This window comes from Aspergillus saccharolyticus (assembly GCF_003184585.1).
Source record: "Aspergillus saccharolyticus JOP 1030-1 unplaced genomic scaffold BP01scaffold_3, whole genome shotgun sequence".
Lineage (NCBI taxonomy): Eukaryota > Fungi > Ascomycota > Eurotiomycetes > Eurotiales > Aspergillaceae > Aspergillus > Aspergillus saccharolyticus.
In genome coordinates, this window is record NW_020290613.1 from 1 (window position 1) to 16035 (window position 16035).

The 16035-nt window shown below is 47.6% G+C and overlaps 4 protein-coding genes across 4 annotated transcripts; 3 read left to right on the top strand and 1 right to left on the bottom strand.

The window, feature by feature from the left end:
- Nucleotides 1-4305: 4305 nt before the first annotated feature.
- BP01DRAFT_403232 (glycoside hydrolase family 28 protein) lies at nt 4306-5622 on the bottom strand (the record flags this gene model as incomplete). Its single annotated transcript, XM_025578676.1, has 4 exons — nt 4306-4639; nt 4693-4822; nt 4877-5302; nt 5356-5622. The coding sequence occupies 4 exons, from the start codon at nt 5620-5622 to the stop codon at nt 4308-4310; spliced, it is 1155 nt and encodes a 384-aa protein (XP_025434680.1).
- Nucleotides 5623-8743: 3121 nt separating this feature from the next.
- BP01DRAFT_353007 (PAF acetylhydrolase) lies at nt 8744-10483 on the top strand. Its single transcript, XM_025574068.1, has one exon. It carries the CDS (start codon nt 8863-8865, stop codon nt 10348-10350), a length of 1488 nt encoding a protein of 495 aa, XP_025434681.1. The 5' UTR covers nt 8744-8862; the 3' UTR covers nt 10351-10483.
- A 547-nt stretch (nt 10484-11030) lies between these two features.
- On the top strand, nt 11031-12293 carry BP01DRAFT_110544 (uncharacterized protein). Its single transcript, XM_025570314.1, has 3 exons — nt 11031-11541; nt 11623-12022; nt 12088-12293. The coding sequence occupies exons 1-2, from the start codon at nt 11140-11142 to the stop codon at nt 11872-11874; spliced, it is 654 nt and encodes a 217-aa protein (XP_025434682.1). The 5' UTR covers nt 11031-11139; the 3' UTR covers nt 11875-12022; nt 12088-12293.
- Nucleotides 12278-13206, top strand: BP01DRAFT_288615 (uncharacterized protein; the record flags this gene model as incomplete). Its single annotated transcript, XM_025571546.1, has 2 exons — nt 12278-12468; nt 12573-13206. Coding segments are annotated over 2 exons (825 nt in total), but the record flags the coding sequence as incomplete, so codon positions are not given.
- Between the last annotated feature and the right edge of the window lie 2829 nt (nt 13207-16035).

Genomic DNA, 16035 nt, shown 5'->3' on the forward strand with positions numbered 1-16035 from the left:
GAGAAAAGAAAGAAATAATAATAAATAATAATAAAAGACTACTACTTACTAATAACTCTTCTTTAGTTCTAATTCTATAAATTAAAAGAAAGAAAAATAAAAGAAAAGAAGAAAAGAAAAAGAATTAAGAGATCTCTTATTTCTCTAAATTAACTAGAGAAAGCTTTACTTAATCTAATAAAAGAAACCAGCTACTACTAAACTAAATTCTATTATATATTATATTCAGTTGATCAATTCTTTAATAATATTATAAAAGAAAGTAGTAATAGCTATAGGCTTATACTTAGGCTTATCTAGATTATAGTACCTACAGTAAATACCATAATCCTTGAACTTATATCTAGTATAAGCACCTCTCTACTATTCAGACAGTTAAATAGTCTATTAAAATTTTATTTAATTATTATACTCATAGTAATATAGCACAACCAAACTATAAGATATAATTAGGAGACTGTTAATATAAGAGGGGCACCTAGTATATATCTAATAATATTAGCTTTTTATATAGGAATACTAGATTATCTTATCTAAGTAATAGTAAGAGCATCAGCTCTTATCTTAAATTTATAATAAGAAAAGTGCCAAATATACTACTAGTCCTAAGTATAACAAAGTTAAAACAAAACCTTATTTCTATATACTAAAAGTTATATAGTAATCCAATACTCAGGATCATCAGTACAAGTATTATAGGTGGTCGAATAGCGTATAGGAATAAAGAGTAAATTATAATTAGAGGTAGAAGTAGAAGTTTAAGAGAAATTATAATAAATAGAATTAAAAGAATTATCTAATTAGTTAGACTTATTAGTTCTAGAACTAGAAAGAGGAGGTATTACACAGCAGAAGAAAGAGATAATAGTAAATTATATAAGTAGAAGAGAAGTAAACTAAGAAGAAAGAGAAGATACTTAAAAAAAAAAAAAAAAAAAAAGAGAGCTGACTTAGGGGGGGGATAGTCTTCTTATATAGTACTTTGTATATTCTACATAAAGCTAATAGCTAAGCCTGACTATATCCCCAGAACTAGTCATACAAGCTGCATGAAGAAAGTTCTATTTATTAAAGAACTATCAGATTCACTAGATTAAAAGAAATTGTATAATAGAGAGAATAATAGTAAATAAAATAAGCCCTATCTATACTTATACTATCTACTAACCAGCCATAACACTGCCTGGGAAGGAAACTAAAGTACAGAACTATTACCCCAAACCTGCACCACTGATCATACGAATACAAACCATGAAGAGAGATAAGAAAGGAGAGGAGGGCTTCTATTATAGGACTAAGATCCTGATATAGAGCTCAGCTTCAGACACCAGTTAGTGCCTAAGGCCTTATATACTATATACTAAACTAGTACTAGCTTAGTTCGCATATATCTGAAAGAATTTCATATAAATAGATAAAATAGCTCTCCAGCTATTTCTTCTTATTTAAAGGCATATTTTGATCAGTATAATCCATCTATCCTATAATAATAAGTAATACTTCTATAATCTAGTATAATTTTAAGTAATTTAGCTAGTTACTTCCTCTCCTGATCTATTGTATTATATTAGTCTAATAAATTATATCTAGAGATATATCAGCCAATCAGAATACCTACCGGGCCCCATCCTAGGTCTGATGAAGGTTCATCAGACCAACCCTTGTGGATTATATACCAGCCAATCAGAATGCCTACCGGGCCCCATCCTAGGTCTGATGAAGGTCCATCAGACCAACCCTTGTGGATTAGATAAATCTGCAAATAAAGAATACATCTTCATGGAACATGTCCAAGGAGAAAACCTAGATAATATCTAGTTTACTTTGTCTGAACAGGGAAGGATAATACAGATTACGAAACTTGTAGAGCTAGAATCTTGTCTATTTGGTTTGCGCTTTCTAGCCAGTAAAAGTCTCTATTACTATACCAACTTTCCAGCTTATAACTACCTAGTTATTATTCCAAGCCCCAGCTCAACCTCTCACTTCTTTATCGGCCCTGATACTTCGCTTGGATTATAGTACAGAAAAAGACTCAACCTATCAGTCGAGCGCGGACCATGTAAATATATTTCAAATTAAATAATTGAATATAGAAGACATTAACAGTAAAATATAGAAAGACTATGATCCTTTGGCAGTCCTCACCGCGGAAGCCACTAATGAGATTGCATACCTAAAGAGATTTAGACAATCTCTTCAGCCATTTCAGCGACTTCGCAGAGAGATGTACAACTACCAGGCCCAATCTCACCTCTATCATCTTCTGAATCTGGAGAAGTACCTACAAATTGCGCCTCACTTCATACCGCGGGATTGCCCTGCCCTGCATCGTCCGGTCCTACGACATCCCGATCTTCAACCAAACAACATATTTGTTTTCAGCGAGCTAGAAATCAATAGGTTAATAGATTGGCAACATAGCACAGTTCTCCCATTATTTCCACAGTGTGGCATCCCACGAAGTCTTCAAAATTATGGTAATAAGATCTCGAAATTCCTGCAAATTGTGATATAATAACCTAGCTATCGGGAGTAAGGTCATCGGTGTGGTTATGGGAGTCGTGAGGTTATCGATAGTGGTTCTACGCCTCCCCGACGCCTATAAGGTGCTGATTCCTTTGCAGGGGACTGCTGACCCCTCAAGGATCAGTCTATTTCGTGGATATAGGCTATTTTTGTCATTACTAGACGAATCCATGGTGTTTAGTGGTTGACTCCTTACCTAGTCGACAGGCCTTCTACCCTGACAAGTAGATCCTATCACGTAATCCCTACTTTACCAGGGAATTTCGATATATTAGAAGAGACACAACAGTTCTAATATACAGAATTTTTCCGCAAGCGTCAACTTTACTATCCCTATGTCAAATTGACTGCCGATAAGAATCCCAAATACTATAATATCTTAACCGATTGTTTCAGCACCTTGAGGCGGCGGATTTCCTATTATACTAGTAAGCCTTGGGAAGATGATAACATAATATGGAAAGCGGACTTAAATATACTACTGCGAAATTGGAAAGAAATAAACCATAATACAAGAGCACCTTGCCCAATCTTCTTTTTAGAAGACGAATCGAGTGAATGTCTGGGCCTGGCACGTGAACAATCCAAGACTAATGAACAAATTCAGGCTTGCTAAAAAGTAATTAAAGTTGCAAACAAGGGATGAGTGCCTGTTATATACTATGATAAACGAAAGAACACAAGAAGAAATCAAAAGTAGATGCTCTTGATACTACTAAACACAGGAGAAGAGAACCAGAATTAAAGAAAACCAGATATTCGACGACATTTGTAAGAAGAACTATTATTAGACTATACACAATAGAGTATCATCTCCGCCCAGTAGGCTCTACCAGACTGTATCTAATTACTAGTAGAACGGGATTCGATTATAACTTGTTTTCAAACTTGTGCTAATACCATCATTGCCGAGTCATTTAAATATTGTAGACACAATTCTTGATCACACACTGCATTACACGGCAATTTCCTAAGAAATTGACTACGGAATCAGATCTAACAACATAAAAAAACGATAGTTTACTGGAGTTCGATTGAGGAACAGGCGGAAAATATACGCCAAAAGAACAATAACTTTATTTGGAGGGCATACGCTCGCAATAGTTACTTTCGTCCAGAAATTAGGGTGGTTTTACTAGAGAGCAATTTGTAGCTACTAGTATGTCCTCGAAGGACTCTAGGTCCACAGATATCTGTACGAGGGTCTTCTCTGCGGGTGCCTCCCTCAGTCAAAGGCATTCCAAAGCGCACTAAGCCCTTTCGGAGGGTATATGGGACTCGAGAAAGAAATACAGGGGTAGTAGTAAGTATTCTTAGATCTGGTAGGTAAATTACAGGCTACTATACAAATTATATTAAGAACTATCGAAGGGGTATGAAATCCTAATTCCTGTATTCTATTAAATTAGAAACTTTAAAACTAATCCTAGATTTCTAGACTATTCCATAAATGTTTCTTAGAGGCTATAGGGGAAAGGGTAGGATTCTGTCAGCTATCGAAATCTGGAAGTTACGTTACTGTCATCTGCAGTATTGTGCTTTGCAAATGAAACACTATATCGACGCTCCGCTCTGTATACAATTTGCTCAGCAAGTTAAGCATATCACCGAGCAATCTAGTAGGAAGCTGCATGGTACAGTGGAATTGAGATGCTGCGAAGTTGGACCCAACCGGTAAGCAGAGGCTGGAAAATGGGATTCATTTGACAGAAGGTATATTGACAAGGTATTGGCGGCATCTTCTGGTAGGCTCACAGTCAATACCGTCTGCAAGAGCCTCACAAGTCGCAGCTTATCCCGGAGGGCACATTCAAGCAGTCCGTGCTGACCTTACCGCCCGTCACACTCACGCCGGACCAGCTCCAGTCCGAACAGGCACCACTCCCGCATGCAATGTAGATATCAGTGCAATCGTCGTCCGCGCAGGTGCCAATGATAGTCTCAAGGGTGAAATCGGTGATGGGAATCCCAGTGGTCGGGGTCTTGGAGGTATCATCGTAGTTCTGTTCAACAACAATACCGTAGTCCGTGGCGTCCGAGAAGGCAATCTCATGATAAGTGATGTCGCTGATCGAGCCAGTGTCTCCGTAAATGGCCTTGATACGAATAGCTGAAGGACTGCTTAGTATGGGACGCGCACATTGGAGGATCGGAGGAACGTACCTTGCTGAGACTTAAGAACATTGACGTCGTAGAAAGTGACATTTTTCACTGTGTTATCATCCCGACCGCCGACGGAGCCAATAGATAGACCATGGCCACCGGAGCAAACACCGGCAGCGAAGTAAATGTTCTGCAAAATGGTTAGAATCGGGGTTTCTCAGCGAACGGGAGTGGTGGAGTGTACCTCGCCCGAGTTGATAGCAACGCAGTCATCCTGATTGTAGACCGTGGCTCCGGTGATGGTGATGTCGGTGCTCTCCCCGATGTCAAAACCATCGGTGTTGGCGGCGAGATCATCAGTATCACCATCGGTGTTGTCGATCGTAATGTCAGTCATAGTCAAATCGGTCGAGCCATCGATACTAAAGACCTGCACCGGCGAGTTCTCAATATAGATGCTCTTGATTGTCGAGGAAGTCAGGTCGTGGGCGGCAAAAAACTTGGGCTTAGTCTTGCCACCGTCGCTTCCTTCTCCATCCCACCAGCGGCTGCCATCGCCGTTGAGCACGGCACCACTGGCGCCCTCAACAGTGATATCAGTTCCGGACACGGAAACGAGCGGGCCCTCCCACTCCTCGTAGCCGAAGGTGGTCTCGCCTTCGAAGATGACCTTATCAACCCCGTTAGCGCAACTTTTGGCACTCCTGGCTGGGAGATACCTACGTGGGTTCCGTCATTCAGGTCCTTCAAATCCAAAGTGGTACCAGAGGGGACGGCCAGGGCGGACAGGTAGATGGTGGAGCAATCCGTCTTGGACTTGCTCACCTTGGAAGCACCCTCAGAGCCCGAGAAGGTGCAGGTGGTGGCTCTCTTATGGAGCAGACTGGCATCCGGTGCTTCAGTCACCATAGGGTGAGCCGGTTCCGCAGGGGCTGCCTGGACTGCCACTGCTGCCAGCAGTCCGCAAGCCAATGCAAGCTGACGAACCATTGTTGTTAGTAGAAATGAATGAAGTTTGCCAGAGGCCGAGCAGGTGTAAAGAATGTGTATGACTGAGAATGAATGTTGAAGGATTGGAAAGATGTGAAGGAGTCGACCTGACTTCATCTTTATACTCTTCTAACCAACCTGCCAGCCCGAACAGCTAACCAGAGTCAATCTCGCTTCAGGAATGGAGGGATGTTCTGGTGGCGGAATCCGGTCCGTTCTGCAACGGCGGCACCTTCTGCAGCGCCGGAATTGGTTGCCCGATGGAGAATAGAATGGACAGGTACAGTCTCCACACTTCATGGTCCGATACCGAGAGGTTTGAAGTATCGTCTGCTGCACACGCACGCTTATATTGACGGCAGTTATAAGTGGGGAATTGACATGACACGAGAACAACGGGAAGTGTCAGGGTTAAGCTATCGGGGTCGGCCAAGTACTGCCAAGTTGGGATGCAGACCGAATGCTTAGAATAGAGCGGGTGGTACGGCGGTGGAGTTCCAAGAATGCTTAGTGGAGAAGAGATAACAAGGATCATCGCTCAGGGGAAAGCACGGATCAGTACCACCACCAGGAGTTTCAGCCACAATCTAGCCGGATTATATGCACCAATCATTGCAGCTACTGTAATATTCACATCTCCTCATTTCAAGAACACACCTACTATACAACACTCGAATATAAGTTACCTACCTGTTACTCCCATAGCCCGTCTAAATCACCCGGGCCACCTCCTTGCACTTGCTTTCTGGCAACGGGAACTTACCACCATGACACTCCAACACCGCCCCGACACCTCCATAATACGCCCCCGCAGGAAGGACGAACCATCAGTAAGCGGTTCAACCCGTCAGTCGCAACGCACAGCCATTGGGCGCTGGGCTCTAAGAATAACTTAAGGTACTGTGACTGGAAGCCTGGAAAAGCCTATCTCCGAGACCTCACGGTAAGACTTGATAGCTTTTGCGAATGCCATCGGATCCGTTGCACCCGAGCCGATATGAAGGCTCACTCCGATAACAGCGTGACCAATGAATTCCGCACCTTGCAGAAGCTTTCGTGAAAGTGTGGGAATAATCCATGCCTGGACTCTGAGAATCAACTAGACGGCTAGGAGCCACTGACGGATCTTAGACAGTTCGGCCTCATCTACAAAGGTCACTTCCCTTACACCAGACCTTTGCGCATATCTTAATTCCGATATTTCTGGGAATAGCAGACAATCGGTGTGTACCCCACCCCAGGACTTCTCCTGAAAGCCCTACTATTCCGAGGATGACAGTTCTCTGCAATCAAGATGTTCTCGACCGCGCGTGGAGACATATGGAGAGTTAAAAGACAAATCTTCGGCCTTCTCAACGATGGCAATTCCTTCGTTTTGTCGGCGGTAAGTATATGTCAATAAACACCAATTGGCAACCATGATTGGTTTTGGGAAATAAAAAAGCAAGAGCAATGCCATTGGAAACAACTGAGGCGCATGGGTAGAGACTTAAGGCCGAGGTGCTCACGAGGGAGTAACTCTTTTGGCGCTGTGCAGTTGATCTCGCTCGCATGCCAAGAGAAAATATTGCTTACGGTTCCCGACATCTTGCGGCATAAGACGATTGCAGGGCTACGTCAAATTACCAAATAAAAACTTTTCAGAAGGATTCCTCGTGGTACAAAGAGGTGTTTTGGGAGTATCGCCCTGGTCGGCGACCATTTCTCTTCGCCTCCGGGAATCACGTTGAAAGGAGTTTATGCCTGGGAACAGTTCCTGGCAAGGGTTCCAAGCTGTATTTCTCTCCATCCAGAAGATACTCGAGGCGAAGCTCTGTCATATCCGGATCTACCTGAATATTCAGGCTGCTCCAAGACTGGCTCAGTGGTTTTTCCTTCTCAAGCACTCGATAGTAGTTTATATCTAATGGATGATGACCGTGGAATAGACAGGCAGGGGACGGATCGAGATCCATGCATCGACCAAGGGGTAGCCACGGTTGGTTCATGACCGGTTCCCACCGCGTTGAGATACACAGTCCGCATGATGGAGGCAACCATGGCACTGTAATCATTAGTCAATTAGGGAGGCGTCAGGCAAGTCGAGAAGCGTCTCACTTACACGAGACCCGGGCGCATAAGGGCAATCAGAATCAGTTTCACATCGGAGCTTCGGGTGCAGGCTCCAGAACTTTAAGGTAGGATAAACTGCAAGGTACAAGTCCGACGCCGTGTTCATAGCTGGCGAGATTATCCAGTGAGATCTCCGGACATTAGAAAAGTAGAGAGAGGTCAGAGTAAGGCCACATACTAGCAAGACGGGTGAGTCTTGTCTGACGCACAATGTCAAGATATATAACGAACCATAGCTGACTCAAGGCACGAAGAGGAATACACCAGCTGAGCATTGGGAAACCATGGTTTAGGAAAAAGCCGGTAACAACTTGAGCTTCTGACCACAGAGCTTCTAGAGACTAAGGCAGAACTATATAGTTTTAGAGTTCAAGATTGACCTTTGGTCTTGAGTAGTAGGGCTTAGAGGCTTTTCATGCATTCTGCCTCGGAAGGCCATCATGCAGCACCTTTATTTTATGGGCTGCCTTTCACCCAAAACTCCGCCGGAGGTCTTGCGCAACAAGGTTGAAATGATCGTCCTCTGGCTTGGTACAGGTCTTTGCCAATGACACGACTGTGACCGACTCGACTACCTTATCAGCGAGTTGTCTACCGAATGTGCTGGGTCGTACAGCGGCTTCAACCTAAAATAAGGAATTCCTCTGACTCAGCCTGTCTTATAACTATTACTATAGTACTTATTACTGTAGACTAGTACTTCTCTAGCTAGACTTGGCTTTGCCATGTTATCGCAGAAGACTCCGGCGTAACAAAAATGTTTGTTCTAAGTCCAACGACCTGCCACAACGGCTGACCCCAGTTTTCCAAACATATCAATTTAGTACTTATATAGGCGTATCCATTCAAAATCTGCTCCCATTAGCTGGTCAAACACAGAGGTATCTCCGAAGTACTCCGTAGGACCCATGGCCGATTCGAGGGCACGTGATCGCCGATTGCGGGGTCAAAGTCAATGGCTGCCGATCAGTGGAGAATCACGTAGCCACTACATCATCCAAGTCAGTGCCTTACGTCTACTTACTTTCGCATCCCTATAACTTATACGGAGTCGTACTCCGTTTATCGACATGCAGCAACACAGCCATCCGTTACTGACGCAGTTTACTCCTGTGTAGTATCAGCGTCATGTACAACGATACAAAACAACCACAAAACGCTTTCATCGCGCCAACAGCGCACTCCCGCCAGCGGCTCCCTTGGCGGCGCATTCTCTTGAGCGCTTTCGGTCTCTACGCTCTCTATTGCTTCGCCCACGGCTCACCACTCCTCGCGTCGCCCCTGCCCTCCTATACCGGCCCTCATGGCGTCGGTGCTATCGATCTCGAAGTCCCTTTGAATGGCGGGTCTCGACGCGTCGCCGATGCTGTCCACAAGACCACCGGACAACCGGTGTTTGAAGTCGAGACCCTGCTGGCCACAGTTTATTATCCGACCGACCGTGACTTCCGCTCCCACAAGCCCCGATATCGCTGGATACCGCGTCCCATCAGCCTCACGGCGCAAGGCTACGCCCGTCTTGCCAGTCTAGACAACTGCATCACTCGACCCATTTTCACCCTGGTCCTGTGGGCTGTGGGCGGCGCCGTAACCATCCCCGCTGAGGTGGACGCTCCGCTGCTCCGCCCGGGGAACGGCCACGATTCTTTCCCCGTCACTGTCTTCTCCCACGGCGATGTCAGCTCGCGCACCGACTACACCCAGTTCCTCGCAGAACTCGCCAGCCGCGGACATGTCATTGTCGCCATGGAACATCGCGATGGTAGCGGGCCCGGATCCATCGTCAAGACCTCCGCCAGCTCCCCGGGTCGCCGTGTCCCTCCGCTCCGGCCCTCCGATATACAACACCCAGATCCAGATTCAGAGATCGAGTTCGACCGGGATGCCTTCAAACGCGCCCAGCTCGCCTTCCGCGACGCCGAATTCCACGCTGCTGTTGATCTCCTCCACGCCATCAACAACGGCACCCCAATCCTCAACACCCGCGACCCTGTCAGCACCCTCCCCTCGTGGACCGGCCGCCTCAATACCACCCATCTCACCCTTGCCGGCCACTCCTTTGGGGCTACGGGCGCCCTCCAAGCCCTCACCACCACACTCTCCAGCGCCCCGGTTGCAGGCTGGATCCTCGATCCCGGCAAGTCCAGCGGTCCCCTCAACCCCAACGCCACGGTACCCATCCTCGTCGTGCACTCCAACTCGTGGTCTCGCACCGTTAGCCCCTTCTACCAACGCCCGCACTTCGACACAGTCCGTGACCTCGTCAGCGCTATTCCCGCCCCGTCCTGGTTCCTGACTAGCATCGGTACCGCACATCCCAGCGTCACTGACGCCCCGCTGATTGAACCATTGCTCCTCAGCTGGACGACCGGCACGACACTGGACGTGCAGGAAGCTCTCCGTGAATATGTTCGAGTTGTTGACGACTTCTTCCATTTTGTGCGAGACGGCGGACAACGCGGTATCCTGAGTGAGAAAGCAACCCACCATCAGTACGATGAATGGGTCAGTGAGGAGCGAGAAAGGGAGTTCCCGCGGGATTTGGCGAGACTGTGGCAGATTCATGTTACGCCGGCAAATCAGACGAGGTTGATGGAGTGCCCCGTGGAGCTGTAAATAGGTCATCTCATGCGATATGTTGGATGTAAAGTATGTTCTGTTTGTACTTACCGAGCCTAAACGGTATCGTTCAGTATGGGAATAATGCGCCCAGCCCACAAGATCGTTATTAGCGGGAGAGATACAGATTGCTTCGCAAAGCTCGGGAGGCAAATGTCAATCCCTCTCGGTTGATGGTAGCAGCAGGTATTTGTCCGCATTTAGTAAACTTCACCGTGGGTGATGGTAGCCATATCATTTTTGACTCAGTCAAGGACGACAAACCAGTACAATCAGAGTGACACCTTTCCGATCATGCCATAGAACAGCATTAATTTGCCATGCTTCTTACTATGATGACGGCTCAGGATGGGATGCGGGGCGAGGAAGAGCCGGAGCAGGTCACATGACCATTGACAGCGGATATTCCCCCTGCTTTGTAGTGCAATGGTTCGTTCCCCTGACACTCTCTCATCCATATGCATGCTTGATACTCCCACTCAGACATGGCAATATTAGTCTTACGACGGGAGTCAATTCCCTTGATAAGTTTTCCAAACACAGGCGATATCTTCATCAACTGTTGATTACGCAAAGGCACGATGGCGCTAAATTGGGGCTATAAATGCCAGTCCTATAATGTACCCCGCCTCCCCTTATCTTTCAGCCGCATGCTTTACGCGAAAATTCTTTGCCCAGAAAATATGTCTCAGCCTGAAAGATGATGAACATGATTGTTACGAAGATAGACCTCGGAAACGCGAAAGAATTAAACATAATACAGCCAGCAACAGCCGCATAGACACCATGCCGAGTCCAGCAGCCCCAACCCCGCTGTGTGGATGGGAGGAAGCAATCGAGCGGCTCCGCAATTCGGAACCCAAGATTTATCAACAACTGCATGAGATGCTCTCGCTAACTTCGCCGCTTAATCAGAGCGTCTCCTCTACCAGCCCACTCATCACGGATGACGTTTGCGACGACAGTGACGACAGTGACGACAGCAACCTCCCCGACAGAATCGCCCAGCTTATCCAGAGTAGCATGACCCGTCTTCAGAAGAAGGACCACAGCCAAACAAAGTCCCGCAAGGCGCTTGAAAGAATCTTGCGCGCCGTGCGCCTGTTCCAAGAGGTCGGCACAGCCGCCGCGAGTGTGGATCCAATTCACGTGGGAATTCCCTGGGCGGGCGTGAATCTGGTTCTTGGGGTTGGCCTCCTTTTACAACCTGTTACCTTACTCTGAACTATGTGAGCTCGGGCCGTACTGACGAGAACACGATCGAGGTAGACAGTATTGAGTGACACGGAGCAGAACGCCGCTGCCCTCCAGGGCCTGGCGGAGATAGCGCCTCTCATCACACGATATGCAAAGGTGGAGCTGTGTTATTGGACCGAGAATCAGCGGAAAAAGGACACTGCGGACAAGTTTGAGCAAGACTTCCGCGCGTTGTTGGTTGAGTTGTATGTGAAGATCTTGGTGTATGAAATGTCGATTGTTGCGCATTGCCGGCGGGGCAGATTGGGTGGGATATTTCGTTGAGGGAGATCTGTCTGTTTCAAGCTGATCATGGCCTTAGTTCGGTTTGCAAGAGCATTGCCTCACGTGGATGACTGGCAAGATTTGCTGCAAGAGATCCGGAGTCAGGATGCGGCATGCAGACGATTCATCGAGGTTGCTCAATCCGCAGGTTAGTTGCCATCCTTGCCTGTGGAATGCTCTATTCATCGTGATCACAATCTAAGAATCGAGCAGATGCGATAGAGTTTCAATCAGAGATTAAGAGGACACTCGCAGAGCAAGATCTTCTATTAAACGAGGCCTCCCAAGATCTGCAGCGAGTGGGGGCACAAAGCCAGGCATCGCTAGACCACTGGAATGAAAATAGTTTGTTTTCAAGTTCAGAGGGTGGAAAAGACACCCTGAGCTGACTTCAAACCTAGAAAACCGTGCGATTCTCGATTGGATCTCCAAAGCACCTCCTGGAGCAGATCATGCTCAGACCCGCGAGAAAGGAAAATTGAATCGAGAGTATGCTGGCGCCGGGCAGTGGCTGTTTTCAAGCGCCGAGTTTGTTCACTGGAGCACGACAACAGACATCAGCCTCCCCATTTTCTGGCTCTGTGGTCCAGGTACGTGACGCTTCTGAAGCCTTTCGTCTGGGTTGATCGACTAACGAACTTGCAGTTGGCACGGGAAAGAGCTCCTTGGTGTGAGTTATTCTTTGTTCCCGCGAAGAGGCTAGGGCTAATTCAACCGGCACGGTACAGTTGTCTTGTGATAGAAAAGTACTTAGAAGGGCCTCACATTCCAGGGTCAAACGCAGAGCGCATTGCATACTTCTACTGTACCCGGAAGCAAGGTCAGCAAGAGGAAAGCAGCCCGCAAGCCATTCTTCAGAGCCTTGTACGACAATTGGCATGGGCCATGGACGACCTGTCAATCGCCAAAATAGTCAAAGAAAGGTACCAGCGGGCGCAGCGACTAGAAGGCTATGGGAAAAGCGAACTGTCCGTGGAGGACTGTGTCGACCTCCTGACGCAGCTCATCGCAGATCACCAGCATACAATCGTCATCGTGGACGCACTTGACGAGTGCGCGGATCCGGACATGCTATTATTGTGTCTCAAGAGGATTCATTCCTCCTGCGCCGACAGACTGCGACTTTTTGTTTCCAGTCGCATGCACATTGGCGTGCAACACATTTTTTCAGAGCCCATTCGCACCGAGATTGGGCGGGAGAATAGAGGTGATATGGACTTTTATATCCGGACAGAGGTTGAGGCGAATAAATGGCGCCTGGAGCAATGCAACGCGGGTGATCTGGCGAGTACCCTCATGGGGTTACTTAGTTCACGAGCACAGGGGATGTAGGCTTTTCTATCAACAAGCGTACCGTGTGAGCAAGTACTAACCTGCTTCCTAGGTTCCGATGGGTCGAGCTCCAGCTGAATCTGTTTTTCAGCCCGAGAACCAAACTTCGACGGCGCGACGCTGTTAAGAAACGACTCGACAGGCTGGAAGATGAATGTGGTGTACCCGCTCTGAGCGCTGCCTACGACGAGATCTTCGAGATGAACATCCAAGAACCGGAGGATGAGATTGCAGTCGCCCGGGCACTGAAGTGGATCATGGGGTCGTACAGGCCTCTCACGGTTCGTGAAGTTTTGGAAGCTGTATCCATCTCTTCCGATGGTATTATGGAGGAAGATATCACCGAGAGATATATCCTGGACATTTGCAGTAACTTCATCATGGTCGATAAAGCTGGTTTTGTCCAGCTGGCCCACCTCTCCGTCCGTGAATATCTCACTCAAAACAGAGGCAAAGAGTTTTCGGAGAGTGCAGCACATACCCAGGTAGCGGAGACGTGTCTTTCCATCTTACTCCATCACGGCTGTCCTGCGGGTACAAAGCTCAGGTTCCGGAAAGGAGGCGGGCTCCTGGGCTACGCCACGTTTCTGTGGCACTATCACAGTGCGATGACTGTAGCCAGCCGAGGGAAGCAAGACAGCACCTTGCATTCGCTCTTGAGTCAGTTTCTTTCCATGCCGCCGGTAAGCCCTGCATTTCGCAACTGGCAAAGCTCTCTACCCGCAATGCATGACATATCTCGACAAAACTTGCCCTATAGTCGGATGCTGTGCCAATGTGCAGGAGAGACGGGGCCAGACCCCCTGCTGATAGCGTGTGCTTGTGGATTCAGTGAGATCGTTCGACAGCAGATAGCACATGGAGTCCTGCCTTTGGGGCAGCGCCCTGACAACAAACACACACCGTTGTCTTTGGCCTGTGAATATGGCTGCGATGACGTTGTTCGACTTCTACTGGACCAAGAGGCGGAGGTAGATGAAAGAAGTATGGGCGGATATACGGCATTACATCTGGCGGCGCAGTCAGAACAGGAGAAGGTTGTTCTACTTCTGCTAAACAAGGGTGCAGACGTCAATCTGCACATTGAAGGAGTCATCAACAGTGGATGGACAGCATTACATCTGGCTGCGTGCCATGGGGCCGAGCGTATCATGGCCCGTCTGCTGGAAAGGAACGCCCAAATTGACAGCAGAACCAGCGACGGCGCCACTGCGCTTCATGTAGCAGCGTCCACCGGCGAAACCGCAATTGTCGAGCGGCTATTGCAAGGAGGGGCAAGTATAGACATTGCGGATAATAAGGGCCAGACGGCTTTATCCAAAGCAGCAATCACAGGCCATGAAGACATAGTGAGATTAATACTGCAGCACTGTGGGGAGCAAAGGTCAGTGGATTGTTGGATCCGGCAGGCGAGATTCAGTAAGGCTGTCACCGGTGGAGATGAACCCACCGTACGATCACTGTTGACTCAAGGCGTTGACCTGTGTGCAAAGAACAGCCGCGGAGAGGTGGCCCTACACTGGGCTGTGAGCAGGGGACACGTCGGCGTAGCGCGGATACTACTAGAAAACGGGGCCCAACTTGAAGATGTAGACAAATTTGGCCTGACCTGCCTTCATCTGGCCACTCTGCATCGGAACACTAAAATGGTGCAATTTTTACTGGATCAAGGGGCGGACATGGAAGCGAGAGCTGGTGAAGGCGAGACTGTTTTGCACCGCGCAACCGCCACCGCGAACACAAAAATGATAGAGTTGCTGTTGCGCCGTGGAGCCAACCCGCACAATGTGGCTCTCGATACAATGGAGCCTGGTTTTGGCATCGAGCCGGAAGACTTCGATGCTGCTCGCGATATCATTCGACGAGCACTGACTGCCTGATCTGCAGATTAGTTCAGGATTTAGCTCGTGCAACTCTGCGGATGCTTGGTTTAACCTGGTTCACTTCCTGCGCGCGCATGACAAGCAAGAATTATCTGCGAAATTCATTATCAAAACGTACGTGCGTGCGTCTCTGTATATACGTTCAGAAGTCAACCTAGGATGAATCAGTAACCCAGTCCAAGGACAATTCGGGGATCTGTATACAGTCGAACCACCGGCATGACACTCAGTTGGTCCTGATTGCCCGAGTCAATGCGCAGGGCAGGTCGATGGTTCATACACAATTTGACTGGACCTCTTATCTTTGTCTTCAAAATGGTCAAATGTCGAATCCGAGTGTTCTGATCAAGATTTCCTAACGAACTCTACTCTGCCAACTCGACACTGGTGCTAGAAACTGTCTTTTTAAGATGGACAAGCCCTGCTCGGTTTGATTTTCTGGGGCAAGCTTACATGCAATGACACTTCGCAAGACTTGTTTCGTGTTCGTTTGTCTAAACAGCTGAGAGTTGTTAGTCGGTGAACGCTGCGCAGTTTTTTGTCAGTATACTACGCAGTTGAGGTCCACTGAACATGAAGACCCCCTCGTTGAGTGTAACATAGATCGCATGGCTGTTCGAGCCACAGTTAACCGATGCTGCTTGAGATGAGCCACAGAGAATGAACCAGGGTCTGAACTTTCTTGGCCGGATATTAGAGTCCATTGTGACTTTTGTCGAATCGCTTCCAACGTGTACATGGAGCTACGCTAGGTAATGTTATAGATTAACCCCACTGCTTCCGTGGAGGCAGGCAGCCTGTGGACTAATTGCCCGGATTAATCAGACACCCCTTCCTCCTCGAGGAGACCGCGTTGATGGGGCTGTTTCAGAAAATGATGGTCTTATTTTGACCTGCTCACACGAATGACTGACATTCTGAGTCGATAGTCTGCTCTTCTCCTCCG

Excerpts from the sequence above, each read along its gene's own strand:
- BP01DRAFT_353007 (XM_025574068.1), top strand. The coding sequence starts at position 8,863 with ATGTACAACGATACAAAACAACCACAAAACGCTTTCATCGCGCCAACA.
- BP01DRAFT_110544 (XM_025570314.1), top strand. The coding sequence starts at position 11,140 with ATGCCGAGTCCAGCAGCCCCAACCCCGCTGTGTGGATGGGAGGAAGCA. Across the intron at positions 11,542-11,622 it reads GCGTGAATCTGGTTCTTGGG|ACAGTATTGAGTGACACGGA; the intron begins GTTGGCCTCCTT and ends CGATCGAGGTAG.